This window comes from Gopherus flavomarginatus, chromosome 3 (assembly GCF_025201925.1).
Source record: "Gopherus flavomarginatus isolate rGopFla2 chromosome 3, rGopFla2.mat.asm, whole genome shotgun sequence".
NCBI classification, from domain to species: Eukaryota; Metazoa; Chordata; order Testudines; family Testudinidae; genus Gopherus; species Gopherus flavomarginatus.
Genome location: NC_066619.1, coordinates 97,051,400 through 97,076,885, shown reverse-complemented (window position 1 = coordinate 97,076,885; position 25,486 = coordinate 97,051,400). Strand labels below are relative to the sequence as shown.

The 25,486-nt window shown below is 42.2% G+C and overlaps 1 protein-coding gene across 3 annotated transcripts in view; it reads right to left on the bottom strand.

Annotated features, from left to right (window-relative positions):
- MAMDC2 (MAM domain containing 2) overlaps positions 1–25,486 on the bottom strand; it is a 106,290-nt gene that overhangs the window by 18,347 nt on the left and 62,457 nt on the right. For all 3 annotated transcript variants that reach the window (XM_050944178.1, XM_050944176.1, XM_050944177.1), the window contains exons 6-9: positions 25,166–25,422; positions 23,225–23,318; positions 18,949–19,095; positions 16,510–16,775 (exon numbers count right to left, since the gene is read on the bottom strand). In XM_050944178.1, coding sequence (XP_050800135.1) covers positions 16,510–16,775; positions 18,949–19,095; positions 23,225–23,318; positions 25,166–25,422 — 764 coding nt within the window. The remainder of the gene's footprint in view (positions 1–16,509; positions 16,776–18,948; positions 19,096–23,224; positions 23,319–25,165; positions 25,423–25,486) is intronic.

Sequence of the window (25,486 nt, the reverse complement as noted above, 5' to 3'; positions counted from 1 at the left end):
AGTTGCATCTTATTTCAAGGCTAAATTTATTTAACTTCAACTTCCAGCTATCAGATCTTGTTATGCTTTAGTCATCAAGGTTGAAATCCCCACCCCACTCTTATGCTCAGATCTCTTTTCTGTGTGTAAGCACCTATACACAGCAATCAAGGCCTCACACTACCTTTTCTTTGATAAGCTGAATACAGGGAGTTTCTTACGCCTCACTGCATCAGGTTTGTTTTCCAGGACCTGACTCACTTTTATGGCCCTCCTTTAAACTGACTAGTATTTCCACATCCCTCTTCAACTGCAGACACAATAACAGGACACAGTATTCTAGCAGTGGTCTTACCAATGCTTTGTAGAGAGACAAGAGCACCTCCCTGGTAATCCCCTTTTTCACATCCACAATTAACCCTTTTTGCCAGAGCATTGCATTGAGAGCTCATATTAAGATACTTTTCTTTGACGATCCCCAAGTCCTTCCCTGAGTCACTGTTTTCCAAGATAGAGTCTCATCTCCTACAGGTATAACCTGCATTCTTGATTCCCAGATGTATTACTTTGCATTTGGTTCTTTTAAGAGACATTTTGTTGAATTGTGACCACTTAACCAGGCAATTCAGATTACTCTGTAAGAATAACCCATCTTCCTCATTATTTACTACCCCACCAATCTTTGTGTTGTCTGCAAACTTTACCAGCAAAGATTTTCTATCATCGTCTAGGTCATTAATAAAAACATTAACTAGTACTGGACCAAGAACTGATCCTCGGGGAACCCATTAGAAACAGCCCTGCTCGTCGATATTCTTCAGTAACAACTACATTTTAATATCTGTCAGTGAGCCGGTTTTTAATCTATCTAATGTGTGCCCTGTTAATTCCATATAAATGCAATTTTTTAATCAAAATGTCATGTGGTACTAGCTCAAATGCCTTGGAGAAATCTAATTATCCTGTATCAAAACAGTTGCCCTTATCAACCAAACCTGTAATCCTGTCAAAAAGAGACAACAGGTTTGTTTGACAAGACCTTCCATGAAACCATGCTGACTGGCATTAATTATATTTTTCGATATACAGTTACCCATTAGATCTCACAGAAAGCAGCATGATGTAGTGCTTTTACAATAGGTATTATTCAGTTAAATCCTTGACTGGCCAAGTACTCAACAATTCCCCCAAAAGATCCATTCATTTTAGTTCAGCCTTTTAGCTTTACCAAGCAACAAAGACTATCAAATGTGCAGTTCTGTCCCAGTGTCTCTATGTGTACCTTTAACCCTGCTAAATTCTACCGTTGGTTTTTGAAGTAGTGAGTGACATGCTCCTGCCACGTGGCTTAATGTTTCCATGGCTACTTTGCTGGCTTATGCTCAGGAAAAGTGGATATTCCAACACAGAAGTAGCATAATGCAGTGTGTGAAGTTGTCTGGTGTTCTCTTGACTAATTCCGTGTTTCTGAAACCTTCCTTTAGTTACATTCCTTGTGCCATTGTGAGGAATGGGGTAGAAGACATTTTTCTTTAGCAGATCAAATATATATACCCCTTATTTGTCCCTAACGTCTTTAATTGTAATTTTGCCCATTTAAGCCTGCTTGCAGCTCACCTGTCAGTTGGATGGTATCAGTAGTTTTTCAGTCTTTTGCTTATTTTCATTTCAGGTTTGGCCTCTAAATCTGTCCTTCATACTGCACCTAGATCAGTGGTCACTAATCAATCGTCGCGATCGACTAGCCGATCCTAGAGGATCTCCCAGTCAATCACAATCTCCAGCGGTGCAGTGTGGTTGCCCCTAAGGCAGACTCCCTGCCTACCCCGCCCCCATGCTGTTCCCGGAAGCGGCCAGCACAGCCCCTTTGCCCCAGGGGTGGGAGGGAAGGAGGTCTCCCTCTGCACGCTGCTCCTGCCTGCAAGCACTGCCCCTTGCAGCTCCCATTGGCTGGGAGAGCTGCAGGGGTGATGCTTGCAGAGAGGGGCAGTGCACGGAGCCACCTGCTCCCGCCCTAGGGGCGCATTGGCCCCTTCCAGGAGTGGTGTGGGGTCAGGGTAGGCAGGGAGCCTGCCTTAGCCTCACTGCATCCGCCAATGACTGGGAGCTGCTGGAGGTAAGTGCTGCTCGGCAGGAGGCCGCACCCCAACTCTCATCCCTGAGCCCCCTCCCGGAGCCAGCAACCCATACCCCCTCCTGCACCCCAACACTCTGCCTCAGCCTGGAGCCCCCTCCCAGAGCCAGCATCATGTACCCCTCCTGCACCCAGTCTGCCCCAGTCCATAGCCCCCTCCTGCATGCAAATTCCCTCCTAGAGCTTGCGCCCTTCACCCACTCCTGCACCCCAACCCCCTGTCCAGGCTCAGCCCAGAGCCCTCTCCCACACTGCAAACCCCTCAGCCACAGGCGCTGACTCTGTGGGTGCTCTGGGGCTGAAGCACCCATGGAGAAAAATTAGTGGGTGCTCTGCACCCACTGGCTGCCAAGCTCCCCCCTCCCAAGGGCATTATGTCCCCGCTCCTCCATCTACCTCCCAGCGCTTCCCACCCAGCCACCGCCAAACAGCTCTTTGGCGATGTGCTGGGAAGGAGGAGTAGGAGTGGGAACCTGGCACGCTCAGGGGAGTAGGCAGGGCCAGGGCACGGATTTGGAAAAGGAGTTGGAATAGGGGCAGGGAAGGGGAAGATTTGGGTTGGGGTGGGAGGGGGTGGGGCTGGGGGCAAGGAGGGATCAAGCACCCACAAGCAGGAGCAGAAGTCGGCGCCTATGTCCTCAGCCCCAGCCCAGAGCCTGCACCCCCTCCAGAATGTCAACCCCCTGCCCCAGCCTGGCAAAAGTGAGTGAGGGTGGGGAAAAGTGAGCAACAGAGAGAGGGGAGTGATAGAGTGAGCAGGGTGAGGGTTTGGGGAAGGGGCAGTGCCTTAGGGAAACCCACGATCTATCCCACCCCTTCCCCTAGATTCAAAAAGTGATCTTGGGCATAAAAAGGTTGGAGACCACTGACCTAGATGATGACTGATTGTGATCAAATTTGAGCTTTGCAATCTTTACATTTATATTAATTTTGACTTAATTTCTTTTCACAGGGTAATTCTTCCATACACAATCCCCAGTGAATTAATGCATGCCATAGAGGAGAGAAAGAGGGCAAAGTGCTCAGCTCATGTTTTCTTTATTTAACATGACAGAGGATGAATATATTTATTATTTCAGTCTAGAATTATTAAAATACCTCTTGAGTTTGTGTGTGATATCCTGGCGGTTAAATTAGGAAACATTATTGGATACAGTCAGTTGTTGCCAATATTCTTGAAGTTAAAAAGTGCTTTCCTCCTTTACCTCTGCTTTTTGCAGTGACTAATGGGAGATGCCCAGGACATTATTCAAGCATCTGTTTACAAATCTTTGCATCAGTTTCTCGAAGCATGTTTGATTTATGTTCCAGTGCTTACTTAATTTCCTTAGTCTACAGCATCAAAAATCGATGATCAAGTCTTGTAATTTATCAGCCACGTAACAGTAATTGGTACAGAAGACAACAACATATTCATATTAAATAGAAAACACAAGCATGCAAGTAATTTGCAATGATGATTCAAAACTCATCTCTGCCATGATACAGAGTTGGGTTTTAGTTCACAGGCAATATTGAGTTAGGTTGAATGATTCCCCGTTCTCTTTTTCTGTACCTGTACCAGGAGGATTGAGGGTGAAATCTGTATATATGAAGTCTACCTGCTCCTAGAGGGGGGTGGGGAAATGGGAGGACCTGCTGTAAGTCTCTTTGCCAAGGAGGAACAGGCAGTAACCCTGATCTTTCAAAGGAGAAAGCACTTGACATAGAAGCCTGCAAAAGAAGCCTTAAGCCTAAAGAGGAGCTAGGCAAAGGACCATTCGGGAGCCCTGCATGAAAAGGACAAAGCTCTGAGAAACAGGAAGAAAATCCAGCCAGATCATGATGTAGCATAGGAAGCTGGGTTTTTCCTTTTGCACTGTTTACCTCAGAAAGGAGAGCTTTGGTTCAGGTAAAGAGCTAGACCACCCAATCAGGCAGGAAAGTGAGGCACTGGCCCAATCTGAGGATGAGTTGGTAAACTGTGCCCTATAAGCAGGTTATGTTGCCAGAGACTGACATGCAGTTTAACCTGCAGTAGAGCTGACTATTTGATCAGAGCCTAAAAAAACCCAGAAATTTTAGTGCTGTAAAATGCAATTGTACTATACACTACTGTACACTTTTGTGAATTTGAAAATAACTTTCAGATGTTTTCAATTATGTTGCTGCTGAGCACTCCCTCTGACTACCCAGCAATAAGTTTCCCTAGTGTCAATCCCCCAAGCTGATGACTTTGTCGCTGACCACCGCTTAGACTTTGGAAAACACACTGCTGTGCAATGTACTCTGTGAAAATAATGGCATGTGAATGGCTGTTAAACTCAAATCCATCAAAGAAATCTGAACCAAGGATTTCAAAAATTATCAGGGATTTTTAAAAAAAAATATTGTAAACCTCAAGACTATGAGCAAGAAAAAGATGTTTTTGTTTTAAAACTTTGAATTCTTCACACTTATTTAAAATGTGGCATTTAGTCTCAATTTTTAAAACAGAACCTCCAACTGCTGAAAAAACGTTAAATTAGCAAAGAAAGTACGAATTATTTCATTCTGCTGAAGGGCCAGTCCTGAGAAGTGCTGAGCACATTCTGGAGGGCGCAGAATGCCCTTAATTCCCACTGAAGTCTAGATGAGACAGTTCAGCCCCTCACCGCACACACTCAACATCTTGCATGAGTAGGTCCCTTAAGCTCAATTCCACTGAAGTCAACGGAAAGCCTGCCAATGACTATGAGGAGAGTTGGGATGGGCCTTACATTAGTAGGAAAAATTATAAACTTGACATAGTGCAAAGAGATATTAATAATCTTGCCAAATCCAAATATTGCATTCCGATACAAATAAAAATGTGCTAAGGTGTAATGAGCCAGTTCATAACATTTTCACAAAACAAAAGGTTGGGCCTGATTTTTCATTCTATCACACTGTTTTTACACAAGTGTAACTATGTTAAGATAAAGTTTCACTAGCATAAAACTGGCATAGCAAAGGGGAGAATCAGGCTAATTGGCTCAAGGCTTGTCTACACTGAGAAAGTTGTGCAGTTTAACTTTAATAGGTTTTTAATCGAACTGGTGCAAATAGCTTTATTTCAGTTTAGCCCAGGTTTATTTTGATTAGCTAAATTGATAGAAATTGATATATGCTTAACTGAAATAAGTCACTCAAACTAAAATAAGAATGTCCACAGTTTAACCACTTGGCTTAAAAATCACACTAGGTTAAATCAGTGCAACTTTCTCACATTCCAGATTACTCAGATAAACTGTGTATGCAAATGCTATGGATTGTAAAGAGCAAAAGAAATAGATCTGAAAAGCTGGCGCATATTGACTTGGGAAAGCCTGGTAACATCAGCTAGTAACATTTGGACAAATATTTCTGAAATGCACTTCTGTCCAAGTACAAATAGATTGCAGAATGAAGAAGGAAAATGGGAAGCTCAGAGAACAAATTAAAGCCACAGACTTTAGAGCCACTGCCACATCTATATTCAATGGATTACATTATCTAGGAGAGAATGCTGTCTGTAAGGAAAAGTAAATAGACTAGTGACATGTTATGAGTCCCCCAGAGCCCTGCTAGATTTCCCATATTCTAATATTATAAGTTTGTTCCCTCCTTAATTAAACTGTTTGGTTCTTAGATTTTTTGGAGGGGGGAAGGGCACGCAGGGGGAGGTTTAGTCATATATCTCTGGCCACATCATTAACATGATAATATCACAAGCTGTTTTAGACACACACAGAACCTCTTGGAAAGCAATATTAAGTGCAGAGAACAAAACTGAGCAAGCAAATAAATGTCAGTTAAGTTGTGCAGAACAAGTAGGTTGGCATAATGGGGATAAAAATATTCAATCTTCATCTAGCTGCTGTGATGAGTATAGGAGGATTTATATTTCCTAAGTTTTTAAATGATTATTTTCTTTAACAGTTTTTCTAAGGTGTTATTTTCAAAAGTGGATATCAAATGTCACAGAAAAGTGGATATCAAATACTGATCACCATATTTTGAGAAATCTTATGTTATCTGAAATTTTAACCATGAATTCTCAAAATGGGATTTTCAATAGCTGACGTTTTAGGACTATTTTCTTTGTTTTTGGGGTGAGGTTAGTTTCCCTGCTGCTTTAAGTTGCACACCCACAAGTCCTCATGAAACAGCCATCACCCTTCCAGCTCAGAGACTGCATGGGAGTTACATGTTAGATAGTCATAAGGCTTTATGCCCTCTTTCACTTGATGTTGGCTGGAGAACTGCCCTTTATAAATGGTGATTTGGCCGTGATTGTCCATGCTTTCATGACTTCCAAGATTGGATTATTTCAACTCGCCATATTCAGATATACAAAACCTTGATAAACTTTGTTAACCCAGAATGCAACAGCCCAGCCAATCAGCAACACCAGCCACCAAGTAAGCATCAGCTTGATGCTGTGTGTTCTACACTGTCTCCCCACAGCATACCAGGTCAGGTTTAAAATCTCAGTTCCAGTCTTCAAACACATCTGTGGAACTTGTCCAAGGTATGTAAGAGAGAATCTCCCTCTCTCTTTTTCCGTGTTAATGATCTCTCCTAGTGGTTGTGTTTCTAAGGAACTAAGAATGAATCTATGTTCCCGTCAACTTAAAGGGTGAAGCTCATGAAAGTGGGAGACAGGGATTTCTCAGTGAAACAGTGTGGCTTGCCCCTTAAGGGCTAGAGGTCTGGGGCCAACCAACCATAGTCACCAAGGGGGCAACACCTGAGTAGGGATCTGCTGATTCCCTTATAAATGAGTAGCAAAAAGGGGTAGAGGAAAAGTTCTCAGGGAGAACAGAATGAAGTACAGAGGCTGCTGGAAGTGACTAGGCTCCAGCAGGGCCGCCCAGAGGATTCAGGAGGCCTGAGGCAAAGCAATTTCGGGGGTCCATTCCATAAAAAAAAGTTGCAATATTATAGAATACTATATTCTCATGGGGACCTTTCTGGGGACCCTCACTTGCCCCCCCTTGCCCCCCGGCAGCCCTGGGCTCCAGTAGAGAAACTTGGAACTCAGGGACTGAGACTACCAGCAGGAAAGACCTGGAACAGACCTAATAAGGAGGTAAATAGATGGACTTGAAAATTTTGTCTTGAATGTTTGTTAATTTAATAAAGTAGAATCTGAGAAGGGCTGTGAATGGACAAAAGGGTTTGAGAGTTATTGAAGAAACACCTTGAAAGAGAAAAGTGAGGTGGGGGGACTGCTTGCAGGGCTGCCCTGAGGCCATGAGGGGGTGCCCTTGAGATGGCAGGCCTGTTGAAACTCAGCAATAAGGACAAGGTTTTAGAATTCATTCCTGGAGAATAGAATGATCGCTAAATTCACTGCCCTCACAATGGTGTATGAAACTTACCTGTTTGCTTTTGCTTTCCCACAACTATAACTAAAACCAACTATGATGAAGCGTGAAGAAGGAAGAAGAAGAAATGAAGACAAGAAAGAAGGGGGCAGGGAGGAAAGGTGAGAAGATGAAGAAAATAAAAACTCAAAGTGGTCTCTGCTAAGCTGGGGGGAGGGGGAGAATTAGGTTACTGTTTGGTGAGTTTGGTTTTAAATCCATGGGACACACTCAGATACTACAGGGATGGGTACTATGATAAAACCCTGTGTGAATGGCTAGATAATATTAAATGTTAGCTTTCGAAAACTGCTCCGAGGTTTGGAATGTTCTATCAGTCCTAGCAGCACTGCTTTAACCGGGCAGAATTGAGGTGAGTAGGTTAACTTGAGTTCAAAAGCTTCAACTTAATCTAGGGATGTAGAGTTTATTCTATGTTAAATAAAATATTTTTTCCATGGTTACATGCACACAATTGTAAATTCAAGTTGTGTTGCACATGTTTGGAATGCATTTGTTTTAAGTGGATTTACCCACTGTGCGGGGGGTGACTGTCCCACCCCCACGTGAGAGGGGGCTAGAGTAGGCCAGAGAGGCTGTGCAGGCCAGCAGCAATCAGGAGAGGACTTACTGAGAGCCAATCAGGGCCGAGACTGGAGACAGCCAATCAGGACTCAGCTGGGTCATACATAAATACTGCCCAGAAGAGCAGCAGGCAGCCAGTCCCAGACCTTCATAGGGGAAGGTCTGTCTCCAGAGCAGGAGACCAGCACCTGGGACAGCTGAGTGCTGGGCAGACTCAGGGGAGTAGAAGGGAACTCCAGCTGCTACCTGCCAGGCTGCAGGCCCTGAGGGAAGGGCTTAGCCGGTGCAAAGAGGCCAAAGGTGAAGTTGGGGACAGATGGACAAGGGGAGAGAAGGAGAGCAGGGAGGCTGCCACTAAAGGGTCCCTGGGTTGGGACCCAGAGTAGTGGGTGCCCCTGGGTCCCCCCACTTTCCCTTTGTACTGTACCTGGCCATGCAGTAGGGTGGCTGAAACAAATGGCAACTAGCCCTTGAAACAAGGGGCTAGACTTTCGAGGTTGTGGTTGGTCAGAGGCCAGTGCAAAGACTGTTGCTACCCCACCCCCAAAGGGGGTGGGGATGGACTAGGGGGCACTGCCGGAGGGCTGCCAAGCAGGGAGCAACACGGGTCCAGACAATGGGCAGGACACCACAAGCAGAGAGTGCTCCCCATGAACTGAGCTAATTCCCAGAGGTAACCAGTAGAAGGCACCACGGGGGTGAATCCTAACCGTCACACCCCCACACATCCCACCACATTTAATCCACCCCGTCACATTAATACTGAGATAACAGATTTGGAGTCAATTTCGCTAAAATGAAATGCATTTCAAAGAATCCAAACAGCTCAATGCCATTTTTCATGCTACCATAAACAAAACCTTAATAGATGATGGGTTTGATTCATGCCCATAAATGCCAGGATCTTCCCTCTGACCTCCTCATCCTCACACTTGTGCATAAGAATTGTAAAATTTGAAAATGGTAGTTTTTATGTACAGAACCATATGCACTTACACCATGAGCTAAGGACAGAGTAAGAAAGGGCAACTGAAGTTCCTTCCTTTTCTGAGGTTAAGTCCATCTGTTAACATTATTCAACATAAGCTTTGTGTTCTATTTGACGTATGTATATTAAAATTTATGACTTGCTTGGGTGACTCATATCCATCTAACATTTGGCGTGATACTTTCAAAATGCCTTCTGGACAGCGGCAAGCTTCCTGCTCACGGAATTCAAGCCAGCAAACCACTCCCAGACTCCAGTTTGCTAATTCAAAAAGAACCGTTAAAAATTATACAAACCAGGATCCTCAAAAGTAGAGAGCCTTTTATTAGGCTGAGACAAGTGCTAGCTTCAACAGACAAATACCACTTTGTCCCCAAAATTCATCAGAAAAATCTCAAAATGTACCTTAAGTTTTGGGGAGTAATGTTTGAACCCTACATCATTCCTTACAGTGAGGAGAAAGATGAAGGAAATATGCAATCAGAAGTTTTGTAACTATCATTTTCTGGCAATAGGAGTTTTATAAAACTTTCAAGATTCTCTGGCCAAAGAAAGAAACAGAATAAAGATCTGAGTCTCTGACCTTATTTGCCATTAAGGGGCATCCAAGAGATTACATCACCAGAGGCTGTTTGCTATTTCCACAGACACTTACTTAGCCAACCTATTAAGTAACATCCATCAACCAAAAGCTTGATCAAGCAAATTACCATGTACATTTAAAAGTTCTTACTAGAACTAGTTCTAGACCTGTTCTGTCTCAAAAACATACATGCATCAACTATGATATTTTATAAATAAAATATGCAGAGCTAGTCACAGTGCCTATTATTAAGATTGCCCCATAAGATTGTCCCATAAAACAAGACCCTGTTTTCAGTTACTTATAACTTTGCCAAACTCTAACCATTTGGGCTGAAATTTTCTCTGCCAGGTTTTGGGGACTGGCTGGGCAAGAAGACTGGGTCTGGGAGAGAAGGAAAGATTGGGACAGGGAGTCTGGAACTAGAATGAGAAGCCTGTGGAGTGGAGGCTGGTCCAAGGACTTATGGATGAAGAAAAGAAGACTGAGATGTGACAGGCTGGAGGGGATGAGACAGAAGGGATCACATACTGGGTGGGAGGAGGGCAGGGAAGCGCCAAAAAAGAGTCTACACCTCACAAAGTACTTTCCTCTATAGCCTAGAATGGAACCCAAGATTCCTGTGTCTCATAGCATACCCCTGCTGTCAGCAAATATCTGAAAATGTACTAGCAAAGTGTGTGCCTAATCCTCCTCTAGAGCTGGTCCACACAGAAGATAACCTATTGTTATCAGTTAATCTGTTAGTTCAAATGGCAGAGGTCTGTGTGATGCATCTAAAAATTCCATCCCTGCTGATGACCCACGTGTCCATATGATGCTACATAATGGAGTTTTTCTTCAGTTTGCTTTAAAAAAAAACTAGGAAATTACACACAAATTGTGTAAAAAGAGCAGTAAAAGGTTTCAAAGCCTACCACTCAGAAGTTAGGAAACACCAGAATTAAGGTTGCCTATACCACCTTAATTTAGCCTTCTTTGTGTGTCTGCATTATGGTACAGTCTTTAATTACTTGATGACACACTGGGTGACCCCTGCATCATCCAGTGCATAGAATGGAGTTGCTCTGGGAATGAATCAGGATTGTATAGTAAAAGAAAATGTCTGTGGGGCCCCTGCTTTGTTTGTTGCAAAAGCTAGAAGGTGCGTGGGTAAGGCAGTTGAATACTGCCCTGGAGAACTGGATTCTATTCTTGCCTCTAACACAGAGTTCCTGTGTGATGTTGAGGAATCACTTAAACCAGAAATATCACAGGCAGTCACTAATTGTGTAATCCTCATTTTCTGGATACTAACTTGCACAGCGGCAACTGAAGTCAATTGGAACTGTGCTTTGAATACATAAAGTGCTATGTAATGTTAAGTACTCTGAAAAATCAAGTCCTAGGTGTCTCAAATTGGGCACCCAAATTTAATGGATACATTTGACCTTAATCTCTTGGTGCCTTAGTTTACCATCTATGAAATGGGGATGATAATATCCCCTCATCTCACGAGGGTGTTATGAAAATAAAGTCATTAATGTTTGTGAAGAACTCAGATGCTACAGTGATGAGCATCAGAGAAAAACCCATGAGGAAATTAATAATTCTGTCTTCATAGCAGGCTTTGAATAGTTTCCAGTAAATGAGGCCTGGGGCCATCCACTGAATAATAAAGAACAAAATATTGAATAGCTACTCAGTAAATGAGCACCATTCACCGTGTGTCCTGAGTGAGGTAGGGGTCCTGTCAAAAGAAAAAGTATGTGATTGTGTAATTAAAGACTCTAATACATATGCATAAGGAGGCCAAATTAAGCTTGCGGAGGCAACCTTAATTTTGGCATTTTCTAACTTTTGAGTATTTGACTTTGCAACCTTAAAGTTCTTTTAATGTAGTTTTGTGTGTGTAATATTTATACACATGTATACATATGCCTTGTGAAGGCATTATAGGTATTGTCTTCAATAGGCTATTTGTCTAATCAAGAATTTATAAAACTAAACTATATATGGCCATAGAGAAAGCTGTAAAGCAGTGGATTCATTACACAATTAAGATATTCTGGTTTTCGTTACTTATGACAACTACTACATCATTAAGATTGGGCTTATAGTGGAAACTAAGTTGCAATTTTGCCTTCCAGTCAACAAAAAAGTCATATCAGCCTTAAAATGAGTAGGCTGAGTCTACACTCAGGTAGGGGTTTTTCCACAATTTTAAGTAAATTAGATAAAGAGTTCCTCAATTATAAAACCCTCAAAGTAGGTATTTTCCACAGCTCGGAAAGTCTTGTGAGAGGAACACAGAGAAAACAGAAATAAACCTTAAATTCACAGGAATAACATTGCTGAGACCTACTGCACAGTATAAAAATTTAGCTGATTACAAGTCTAGTTTCAGAAGTCATTAACTTGTAAACATGTAATACTGCTCTACTGAGCTGAATACAGATCAAAGAACTGCTGAAGACCCAAGGTTTCGTTTAAAAGATGTAAGCCTCTAGTCCCTTCTCTTGCAGAGAGATGTGTCCCCATGTAAATCTATTCCTTTTCCCATTGATACTTTCCCACCCAAAAACCTCTTTGGGCAGCCACTGAAACTCCTAAGATGTGCCAGGAGGCCAAGGAGCCTGAGCCTTCAATTGCATATTGGGTTTCTCCCACCCCCTGCAGGTTTCAGGAGGTCCAAGGGAAGATAGGAATACTCCCTTGATCGCTTCTCAGCCAGTTTAACCCTGTCTACAGACATCCTGGAAATTATACATACAAACTGTATTTTGGTTATTTATTTGCTAATCAAGTTTTTAAAAGATTTTTAAATGCATTAAACAACTTTCCAAACAATTTAAAAAAAAATCAAATGAGTTTCTAAAGATTTTCCAGATAAGTCATATTAAAAGAAATCAAACTGGGAATATATTTCTTCCATTGTCCTAGGAAAATTATCGGAGCCATTTTCCCATCACACCATTTGAAATCTCTCATGGAATTTTTGCATTGTTTTCCATATTAATCTGAAAATGCATACAAGAATGTTATTACTATTTATTGTGACTTTGCAATTATAGCAGTCACTTGACACAGCCTGATACTCTGTAGTTAAGGTTGAGACTTTCAGTACAAAAACCCCTTTTCACATTTTCATAAGATTATTATTTTTAAATTCTTCTTTTGGGGTGTGCTTGGTCTCAGCCCAAGGAGAAATTTTCCCTAGAAAGTTTAAACAAAATAAATACCTTTAACTATTTAACTACAGGAAGGTGAAAAACAACATTTTCCCATTGTAGGAATGTTTTAAGATGCTGTTAGCTTACACATAGCTTCAAAATCTGTCCAGTGTATGCTTTTGTTGGGTTTCACACATGCATAGTAGTAATTTTTAGCTCTCATTTGAAGTGATTGTACTAACAGCTCTACAGAATAAAATCTGCACTCTTTTACTCACATAAATAGTTGAAGTAGTCCCGTGCAAGTGGTTAATGGGACTGTTCGCAGAGGAAGGAACTACTCAGGTAAAGATTTACTGACCAGACCCTTGTTAGTATCATAGCTAAAAACCTATGTAGAAAGTTTCACAATAGGCAGATTTCAATGCAGAAGATTCCTTTATGGTTTTGTAGAGCTTGTGCTCTCTCCAGGAGGGAAGCCATTGTACTGTGTGTCTGATAATATGGATAGTGCATTGCAGTACTCAACTCTCAGGGGAGCAAAGACAGAAATAAGTAGCAAGATCTACATCTAAAAGATGTGCATACCCCTAATCTAGTGCAGATTGAAAAAACTATGCTGGCCTCACCTGTCTGAAGACCCTTGCACTGCAAACCTGCATAACAAATGGCAGCTTGCTCCCTCAGTTAAGAACATTAATATAACTCACACCAAATCTTACAGTTTCTTCCCCTGTCATCTAATGTCACCTTAGTCTTGTCTGCTTGAAGCCTCAGCCAGTTAGCCTTAATCCAGGCCCCAGTTACATATATACCATTCTATCATACTAGCCTGGTCATTTGCCTCCTGGCAAATGTCATCAACATATTGAAGGAACTATAACTCATGTCTCCTCACAGACACGTTTTACAGCCTGGTATGTACCTTGAACAAGAGTAGTAGCAAAAACGTATCCTCTCAATAGTCAGCACTTATGCCCTGAGGCGTCTCTTTTGCAGTTACACAAAGCTACTCCACAGTATTACTCAAAGAAAGGAGCAGAGCCAATCACAGGCAAGTCTATCTGCTACTTGTCAGGAGAATGGACATATTAGCACACTGACAGATCTACTGGTGCCAGGCAGCAGGGTACTGTTCTCATCTATTGCATGGGGAGAGGTGTCCTAAACCTATTTCACCACTATGGTTTCTGTAAAGTTCCAGACCTAAAATTAGATTGGCTGGAGTCAAGGAAATCAGAGGCCTCAAAATATCAGCAAAGTTAGCCCATGAAATCCTGCATTTGGGCACTCAAACTGATATTTAGTAGGTGCATAAAGCAGATGTCTCTCTTTGTGCCTGTCTGGGATTGGAGCCCACATACGAAATTGGGCATACAGTCATTGTGTGTACACACCACACATCTTCCCCCCCCCCCCACACGTATTCAGGGCTATATTGAATTAAATTGACTGTTTGCTAAAAAGAATGGCAATACCATGTGGCAGACTTGTTAAGACAGCACCATTTTAGGGTTCAAACAGCAGCATCTTATCTTGTCAAATTTTCATGTCTATACCACAACCTCTTAAAGTTTTAAGGAGCTCTGTAAAAGTATTAATGTAGGTCAGGATCTATGACTGCCTGTCTCCTTCTGCATTATCATACTGTTCCTGAAGTTCAATTCCCTTCTACTACTAGTCACTTGTAGAAGCATCAGGAAGGCATTAACATTGTTTAAGTTTACTATCAAACTCTCAAAATCTAAAATAGTGTCATCCATTTTTTTCATACCGTGATCCAACATTCAGCTGCTCGCAACTGGTCCTCCTGAAGTGTCCCCCAAAATCCTTTGCACCATTTGCAATGATGTTCCAAGGGTATGTCTACACTACAGCTGGGAAATGTGATTCAGAGTTTGGGCAGACATATATGCTAGCTCTGTTTGAGCTAGCTCTCTAAATATAGCAGGACAGGTGTGGTGGCATGGTCAGTAACTTGAGCTAGTCACCTGAGTACAATCCCACCTGACCCTCTGTGTACACACACAGGTGGCTATCCCGAGCTGTCACCATGGCCACATTACTATTTAACATGCTCGCTTGAGCAGAACTAGTGTGCATATGCCTCCCAGTGCTGGAAATCACACCTCCCTGCTGTTGTGTAGACAAGCCCCCAAGAGAGGAACAGTGAAAACTGATGCAATGACTTCTAGGCTGATTTTGATATGAGGATTCTCTAAGTCAAATTAACGTTAGGGGAAAAGAGAAAAGTAGAAGGAGTGTGATGGCCTGCTTGAGGGTTGGTGTGGATGGTTCTGAGTAAAACTGTTAATTCACCTATTTTTGATACAAACTCCAACTAGATTCCACAAAACCTTCACCAATGTCTGTGAACTTGGACTGACTTCTGAGTTCAGGTTGAAACTTGGTAGTGTTGACTAAGAAACTGAGACAAATTCAGCAATTTGAGCAGAAATTTTTGCTTTTGAGGTTTTGGGCTTGTAAAATCTTGAAAATGAGAAAGGCAGCTGCAAACCCCCTTGTAGCAGGGTGGTCACCCTGCTCCGGTCCTGAAGGGGTTAAAGCAGCTCTGGAGAGGGCTGTGGCTGGAAAAAGCAGCCACAGTTGGGGGCCATGCCCCAATCAGGCCATAGCTGGCCCTATAAAAAGGGCTGTGGTCCAGGAGCTCAGAAGAGAATCTCTCTAGCTTCTGAGAGAGAAGGACCTGGCTGCCAGGGAGTTGAAGGGTACCTGAGGTGGAGCAGTGCTGGGGAAGGGCAGAGGGAGCTGGGGAGCTCCAGCCTAGTAAAACCCCAGGCTGTAGGCCTTACTAAAAGGGGCCTATGAAAGGGACTGGGACTACAGAAGTATAGCCTGGGAATAGACAGAGGCAGCTGGTCCAACCCCCCTTGCCAATGATGAATGGTTTACAGACTGCAGTCTGCCCCAGAGAGCAGGGGCTAGATGGAGACTGACATTAGCCACTGAGGCAAGGTGGGGACAGAGGGTGGGGGTTCCCCTGAGAGGGGGGGGACTCAGAATGTGGGTCACTGCCAGGGGGCATGTAGAGGGGTTCAGCCGGGGCTTGTCCCCCTCTGGGGCGGCTGGGAACCAGGCCACCTTGCTACAGGGCAGCACCCCAAGATAAAGGGGCCCTGGAGTCTGGGTGGGACACAGGGGCCTGCGGTAGGTGAGACACCGGCCTGCAGAGGGCGCTCCAGGCTGAAAGAGCTAATTCCCAGGACAATAAGCAGGAGGCGCCATGCTAGTGAGGCGTTGCCCCACCACACCCCTGTGAAGCAAAACTAAAATGATATGTACATGGAGCCCATGAGAATCAAATCCACCGAGTTGCACGCAGCTGTAGCTGTAACTCAGACTAATATCCTGTGGAATAAAGTGAGCACCAGGACTACTCAGATGCAAACTTCTTGGGGCAAGGATTATCTCTTCATTATCCGTATGTAACATGCCTAACATAACAGGGCACCAATCCTTGATTGATGGCCTGGAGGCACAACCTCAATACAAACAAATAATAGGATAAACCTGCTAACAAGTGCCCTAAGATTCTGACCATCTGCCACAAGCTGATTGCCCTCCACTCCATCATTGACTTCACTGGAAGCTAAAGACTCTCTCAGCACCTTGCAGTGTTGGGCCAAAGATGATTAACATTCCCTCTAGAAAGGAAGTGAATTAAAAATCTCCATCTACACCTTTGAGAAAAACAAAACACAAGAAATGCTGGTTGTTACCTTGCAAGGCATAGGCTTTTTGAAGGTGATTTCAGCTTGAGTCCAGACTCCCTTTGGGGATTCCAAGACAGACCAGATTTTCTCTTGAACAACATGATTCTCCTCAAAGATATAAACAGCCAGGGTGTCGCTCATTTTGAAAAATCCATATACGGCATAATAAAACCGCAGACAATACTGCAAGTTTCCTGGCAGTGAGGGGCCATACAGACGTCCAATGTATCCAGGCTGTGAGGTAAACTTTGTATTCGCCAGCAAGTAATAACCTGTGAAACAGTGCAATTATTGAGTCTAATAAACAATTCACAAAGCCTATTCACAGGTAAAAGAAGCTTTAGTCATTTCAGCAGATTTTGATGCTAATGAGAGAGTGAGTTTCCACTAGCAGGTTAATAAATTATATAAAAGCCCTGTTTGTAGTGCTCAAATCAAAATCCTAAATAAACTCCCTGCCGTTACAAATTTAAGACTGCACATAGCCAGATTCCAGTCTTCACTGGAGATCAACACTTTGAAGAATTACCTTAAAAAACCCTCAATTTTATAGCATCCTGCTGGCTCCATTGGCAGCCTGACTCAATTTCAGGGCTACCACTCCCTTATCAGAGGAGATAACGCTAGCGCACTTGGCACTTTATTCACAGCCAGGTCCTCACTGAATAGTTCATACAGAAGATGCAAGCCTCTTTGGTAGTTGTGGTTGAATGGTGGTGAATGCTACACAAAAAGGTTCTATATAAGCAGTGTCAGGAACCACAATGTAAAAAGGATATTCCTCAAATAACCAGATATCCTGAGCCCCTGCCTTGGAGAGGTAAGAGCACTACTGGTATGCAATTCTTGCTTTTTTAATCAGCAGGATGCTTGAATAGAGTATATATTCATGTGCCTAACACGCCTCCTTATTAAAAAAGTTACGCAAAACTCCTATTATAAATTCCTACAAGTAGTTTATTGCATGCTTTGAGAAACAGTATGGGACAGATCCTCACTGGGTGTAAATTTGTGTTGACCTATTGACTTGAATGTAGCTGCATTGATTTAGATCATCTGAGGATCTGGCCCTATATTTCCCACAGAGAAAGGGCAAGGTTTTTCCTGGCACTTGTGAGGGTGTAGTGATGGGAGTGCACAAGGATCCTCCCCTCTTGAAGTGCAAAGGCCAGACACAGTCATAGTCTTTTAGGACCTTCACAAGGACAGTGCAGTATGCATGCTCCTTCTATATGACTGGGAGCTTGGGACGGTTCTCAGGATGCCCGTGACTGAGAGTCACCTTACAACCCCTGCCTCCAGCAAGAGGGACACTTGTTTGTGCTTAACTAGGTGCCAACTCCCAGATACCTCAGTCTGCTAACTAACTATCTTCTGGGTTATAGCAACTCCTACTTTGCCTTGCAGGTTAACAATAGGTGTACCCTGGTCCCCAAGCCGCTTCAAAGTGTTCCCCTGCAGGGTCAACACCATACACACTCCAAGAAACATCAGGTTTGCTCTCCCCATGAGGACAGGGTACATTCCAGCTTGTTTGAGTCAACTCAGGAGCAGTTCTTGTATAATACCACAGCACTGAGATATAGTTATAGTGAAAACAATCAATAAATAGTTTATCATCAATGATCAAGGGTTAAGAAACAGTGAGTGAGGATAATGGAAACAGAAGGGTTACATATACAACAAATCATAACACAATCCCTATAGACTAAGCTTACTTTAAGAGACTACCTTCTGTCTAAATAAATTTCTCACCCCAAAATGTCCTTTGCAGCATTTTCCACCAAGTCTGGTTGAGATCTCATTTTTATGAATGTAACACTGCCTGATTACTTCCTAGATGCAGGATAAAGGGGTGCCTCCAGCATATACTCTCACCCCAAGTCCATTTTCTTTGCACACAGCGAGGCTAACCCCCATAGCTTGTTTTTCCCCCTTGTTGCTCCTTTTCTGTTGACTCTCTATGTAAATGGATCTTCTATTGTGTTGGCTTACAATGCTTAATTTACATTTCAACAGATATGCATCTTACCTCCACTCTGGAAGAAAACCTGTTTTCTTCTTTGGTTGTGACAGATGTTAAAATATATTTTCAGTACATATACACAACTCTTTAACTATCATCTGTACAGACATCTTGCAACAATTCTGAGGATCAGTATGACAACTGTTTATTAAAGGATGCACATGACACTCTCTGGTGAAACAGAATGTACACGACAGACTCGAGAGACACCTGTACTCTCTATGCACCTACTCTGTGGCCCTTTGCCAGCTGGCACTAACAGGTTCTTGTGTTACAGAGCTCCCCTTGGGGCAGCATCTCTCTGCCCTACCCTCAATGCAGAGCAGTATGTCAACTGCATAGCCTGTTCTGGAATAAAAAGAATAATTTAACCTTCGCATCCAGTTGGACTTTTCCAGTTAAATGAACTTTTGATTTACCTAATCCAGTAGTGTGATCTCCTGTCCTATACGCATTAGGCTTTACTTTCACTCTGCTCCAGCCAGGGCCATCCTTGTGATCCTGATAAAAATTACACAGATCTTCCTCAAAATTGCAGCTTGCCTCAGCAGGATTGAAAGAAAATCCTGCAAAAACATAAACATGCTCTGCTAGGAGAAGTATACTGTAGTATGCATAAGTATTTGAAGACCAAGAATGCCAAAATGTATTCTGTTTTAACTCTGTTCATGACTAATAATTGGGTGTATTGCAGAAGACAAGCAGATACATACACTTTATACATATGGCACATAGTCAGGCTGACATCAAACTATAATTTTTGTATGACAAATGGATCCTATTTTCTTATATTCTGCCAATGGGGGAAATATACCTCTTTCACAGTCCCCATAAAAATAAATACACAAAAGACGTCAAAAGAAAATAAAATCTCTCCTTCAGGATATAATGCATAAAGACATCCAGACATCTTTTTTTGTCCTACTCTATTCAAAAGATATCCAGACAAAACGTGTGTATAATAATATTTAGATTTCCAGTGTGATAACCTAAGACAAATATTTAAGATTTATTCATTCATTTTAACAAACCCTCCTTTCCTAAAGGTAAGCGGGAGGGGGGGTGTAGTATTTTTTATTTATGGCTACTGACATCTGGAGCTTTGCTCAATTCACATTAGTATTGCATGTTTCACTGCACAAAGGAAAACATCACTATAAATGGTGTAATTTATTAAAGAGTTGAGCTAATCTCTTCATCCATGGTGAAGGCTTTTTGGTTTTCCTGCTGTGTGGAATTCAAAGGCCAGAATTTTAATCTAAAAATATCTCCACCCAGCAGGTGGCTTCTAAGAAAAATGCTTCTCTCTCAAAGATATTCACAGATCATTTTTACAACTTATTGGGGAAAAAAATCAACATATGGCAATCAGGTGATGTTCCTATAGGTGGTAGGTCATGCTTATGTGAGCTCTGTGGTGGCCTGGCTCAGTCCTCCCTAGCATTACAGTACAGTAGCTAAAACAGGGATTGAAAAGTTTGCTTGCTACTGCTAAGTAGGAGCTTTCCCATAGTAAGTGTGGGGATCCATGCTATCAATTTCTGTGGAATCTAAGCTTTAGTTTAGCAAAAAGGAAAAGAGGTTCTAGCCCTTGTAGTTGTAAAGATAACCTTCTGAATGTGAACCACATGTAAATTAATGCAGTGCTATCATCCTGAGTCTTCAGACATATAGTTTCCATGCCTCTACTACTGCTCATGGTTTTCCCAAGCTACAGAAGACTGAAAACAGACCAGCCCTATTAGCAACCAACCCTATTGCAGCAGCTAGGAGGGTGAGGGCAGATTAAATGTTTTGGAGATGCTACTCCTTACAACAGCTGGAAGACCCTGAGTAGAAAGGAAAAACAGAAAGCAAGTGCTCCTCCTCCTTTCCAGCAGACAAATAGGGCTGTGGTGGCTTTAAATTTAACAGACACCTACAAGCTAGCTGTGAAAAATGGAGGTGTCAAACAAGGTACAGGAACAGCACTTCAAAAGAATCCCTGCACCCTGACTCTGGGTGCTGATTTAACTCAGCTTTTCATTAGGGAATTGGCCTGAAGAGCAAGGGCCCATCTTTTGAATCAGCCTGGGGCTTGTAAGTTTAGTCCTCTGACAAATGGGTGGCTGGTAGATTTTTGAAGACCTGAGGTAATATTTGTGCACTTTTGAATCAGGACTCCTAGAAAAAAAAATCAAACTTAATGTCACTATTGTACAACAAAGGATTTCAGATGGAACTGACACATACAGTCTCCTGGACAGCTGGAGGCAGAGAACCACTAAAGCCAAGCAGAAAGAGAAAGCAATTTCAGAACTATTCAAAGCAATTAAAGATGGAAATATGGGAACTGGTGACAAGACTGAAGTGTTAAAACATAACTGAACATATTTCAACAAAACACCAAGGAAATTACTGGCATGAATTTCTCACACAGAAAAACTTAATAGGCCAAAATCAGATCTGGCATAAGTGGATGTAGCTCCACTGACAACCTAGAGTTCCACGCACTTACAGTGGATAAGAATTTGCATCAGGATATTTAGAATAAACTGTGGTGTTCTAAAGAGTAACAGACTGTATTTAGCCCATCAAATAAACATCTGAAAGTTAAAATAGAAAAGGACAATACGTTACAGCATAAGTAATAAATGCATCAAAGTGCAACATTATTGCAAACATAATCAAGAAATCAAAATACATAAATCCCAAGCATAGACTGTTACAAAAATGTGTAAAACTAGAACAGGAGGAGAGAAAATAGAGATACAAAAAACTACATTCAGTAAACCAAGACTGATAGATAAGCAACACATCTGGGACCTCAGTCTCATGCCCTCCACAGAATACATCTTTAAGTTGTGCAGATAAAGTCTGCAGAGACCACGTACAGATGTAAAAAAGGAAGAAACTGTTTTCCACTAGATCAGTACAAAATGGTTTTTTTTTCTTCCCATTTCAAAATAAGTCAAAATTGTGACCAAAAGTTTCATAGGAAATCGTTAATCATTTTGTTAGAATGTTACTTAGCAATGAAAAGCAACATTCAAACTAAACAGTATTTGGCTAGTCCAGGGACAGACACTGTATCTGCCAAGGGCTGAATCCTGGCCCTAATTGCCCCGCAACAACAATCATGTGGATCTATGTTTAGTTCTGTTGTTGTGGAAACCTAATAAAATCCTGACAGAACTGCCCTCTCAGAGGCAGCTAGTCACTCCATCAACTGAGGGAAGTGAATAGGCCACATGACCCCAAAAGACATCTTCCGATGTACAACTCTGAAATGACATACCAGGCATGTAGAAGGATAGGACATGTCCCAGTGTTAATCACTGTGGGAAGGATACAGCCCTTGCCAGTCACTTGTGGCCTCCTCCCACCATGGCACCTTGTTTATTTAATTTTGGGCACCTGTCCCAGTCCCACACTCCCTCAGAGGCATGCTGTACCAGCTTCAGCCTCTGTGGTAATTTGTTTAACCTCAGGGAGATAGAATTGCAGTATTCTAACTAGTATTCCTGTTGCAGCATGGAGCATGCAACTTGTCTGGGAGGAAGGGCAGACCATTCTATTTTGGATCAATTGCCCAAATGAATGACATTCTGTAAATATGTTGTAAAAACATTCACAGATTCCAAGGCCTGAAGTCTGACCTAGAAGTCTGCCATAGAAGTTCCTCTAAATAATTCCTGTCTGAACTAGATCATATCTTTTAGAAAAATATCCAATCTTGATTTTAAAATAGTCAGTGATGGAGAATCCACCACAACTGTTAGTAAATGGTTCCAATGGTTAATTACCCTCACTGATAAAAATTTATTTCCAGTCTGAATTTGTCTAGCTTCAACTTTCGGTCATTACCTTGTTATATTTTTGTCTGCTAGATAGAAGAGCCTATTATCAAATATTTGTTCTCTTTGAAGGCACTTGCAGACTGTGGTCAAGTTACCTGTTAACCTCTTTTTTAAGCTAAATAGACTCAACGAGCTCAGCCTATCACTAGAAGCATGTTTTCCAATCCTTTAATCATTCTTGTGGCTCTTCCCTGAACCCTCTCTAGATTTATCAACATCCTGCTTGAAGTGTGGACACAGTGTTCCAGCAATGGTCACACCGGTGCCAAATACAGAGGTAAAATAATCTTTTTTATTCCTACTCAAAATTTAAAATGTTGTGCTTTAGGTTTGAAGCTCTGGTGATCTACAGATTCACAGATTTTAAAGTCAGAAGGGACTACTATGATAATCTAGTCTGACTTCCTGCATAACTCAGGTCATAAAACCCAACCTAGTAATTTCTTCATCAAGCCCATCACTTCTGTTTGAGTTATAACACACCTTTTAGAACAATTTCCAGTCCTGAATTCAAAACTTCGTATGATGGACAATCCACCATATCCCTAAGTATGTTGTCAACGGCTAATAATAATAATAAATAATAAATAAATAATAATACCTAGTTCATATATAGTGCTTTTCATCATCAGATTTCAAAGCGCTCTACAAAGGGTAAAATTACCCTCACTTCTAATCTGCATGTATCATTTATTCTACAATCCCATTTTATTTCTTAAAAGGAGGAGGAACCCAGTGGCATTGCTAAATTGAATAGGCTAGTATTTGAATGTCACTATAGTATATTCCAAGACTGACAAGGAGGCAGAGAAAGGGAGAAAAGCTATGGAAAGTAAATACCCAAAAGAATTCATACCTGTCTGATTGCTGCAATAATCTGGAGAGAAAGAAATGTCATCAAGAGCAACGTAGCCTCCCTTGGCACTATTGAAAGCAACTTCAAAAATAACCTGAAAAAAATAAATGGCAATGTATTACTTACCTATTGTGTACATCATTACAATGTGTTAACACAGCTTCACCATCTGGCATTCTGATCAGATTACCTAGAAAAACTACCAAACCTCTTTGAGAGGATAGTGCAGATATTGGGATTAACTCAGTTATATCACAGAACACTGCCAGTCAAATTCTGGTCCATGCACATGAACATTTCAAGGCCGGGGGGGGGGGGGGTGGTGGTCAGGAATGGAATCTTCTTCCCATTCTGTGAAGCATCGAGTCAGCAAAGAATAAACAACCCCTTCTACATGATATTTCTTTTGGATATCCTTGATATTTAGAATAATAAATAATAGAGCTCAATTTTAGCTTTCAGAGACAGTTCTGTCAAGGGGGGTTGTGGAGGAGTAAGATCTAAGCTGTGCTTGCTGGAGGCATCCTATCTGAACAGGGGAAAGGAATAATACAGCCCAGAGAGTATGCTCAGGTGCATTAGCTACCACAACTTTTAAAAAGTGCATTTATTTTCAAATGAGATTGCAATGGGGTAGGCCACGATAGAGGGCAACAGTGCCTATTAGTCAGCCCTACCACTTGGCTTGGCCCTTTAAATGTTCAGAAGAGTTCAAAAGATACATGTAGAGACCTAAGAGTCTTGGCAATAAATGGTGCTTAGGGAAGGAATCAGAAGACTGTACCTTTAAAGGCCCAAATCCTGCAGAGAGGGCAGGGCAAGGAAGGGATTAGGAGAAGAGGAGCAGTATAAAGTCTTCCTCCTCCATCAGAGCAGGCAGAGGCTGACAGCAGAAGTCTAGCCTGATGAACCCTCCAGACTGAAAGGCCTACTAGGAAAGGTGTTCAGATGAGGGGAGCTGGCACAAAGCCTTGCAACTGACTAATCTAAGGCAAGAGGCGTTTGGCACACCCCTAGCTCCAAGGAGAGGGCTGAGAGGAACTCCTGTTCATAGGAGACAGCTATTGACTGCCTTGAAAAAAGGGGCAAAGAATTGCTAGCAGTACAGTCCAGAGAGGAACTGAGACTGGCCTGTAGCAGATGCCTCCCGAGCTAGTCCCAGGAGAAGCTGTGAGGAATCAGAGTCAATGCAGGTACAACAGAGCCTGCTGATCTTATGAGGATGCTGATGTGTGAAGTAAAGGGAAAATGGTGGTGGGATTGAAGGAACATTCCTTAACTACCTAAATAAGGTCCCCAGGCTGGAATCCAGAAGAGAGGGCAGACAGGGTTCCCAGACCAAGAGGGGAAACTCAGGCAGAGATAAAAAGCCAAGAATATCAAGCACCAGATAGAGGTCAGGAGATGGACTTTGAGTTTCCTATTTTGGGGACTGTTCTATTAACCCTAGAAGGGGAATGAACTGAACAGAGACCTGGTAGGAGGACTAGGCCATACATAACAAACCAACAGAAAGGAGGTGCTAGACTGAGACACTCCTTGCAATGCCACATCTGGACACTAGGAGGCCCTCTGAAGGTAAGAGACATGATGACAGAGATACACATGTTCTATTTCAGTGGCTCTCAATCTTTTACTGGTGACCCCTTTCATAAAGCAAGCCTCTGAGTGCAAACCCCTCCTTATGAATTAAAAACACACTTTAATATATTTAACACCATTATAAATGCTGGAGGCAAAGCAGGGTTTGGGGTGGAGGCTGACAGCTCACGATTCCCCACATAACAACCTCGTGACCCCCTGAGGGGTCCTGAACCCCAGTTCTATTTGATTTTATGACATAGTAGAGAAGAAGCGGTACGTCAGCAGCACTGACATATGGAGCTGAAATGCAAACTGTGAAAGATATAGCTAGACTGCACAGGTATTTGATTGTCTTACCTCCATTGGGTATGGTGCATCAAAATCAACCTCTGCTAAACTCCAGTCTGTATTCATTGTACTGTCTCTTTTCCAGATCTCTTCATAAAAGCCATTTATATCTCTCATATAGAGAGTAAAAACAATGCTGCTCTCCTGCTGAAGTTGGTAATAAAAGGATAAGCAGCCGGACATGGGGGTTGTTGTCTTAGGTGAAACCAGCTGGGCCACTTCTTGGAAATGCTTGACATAAATAGAGTCTACATACATGTAGTGACCTAAAATATATACATAAAAACTCTTGAATATACATAATGGTGAAAATGACAATTAAATAGATGT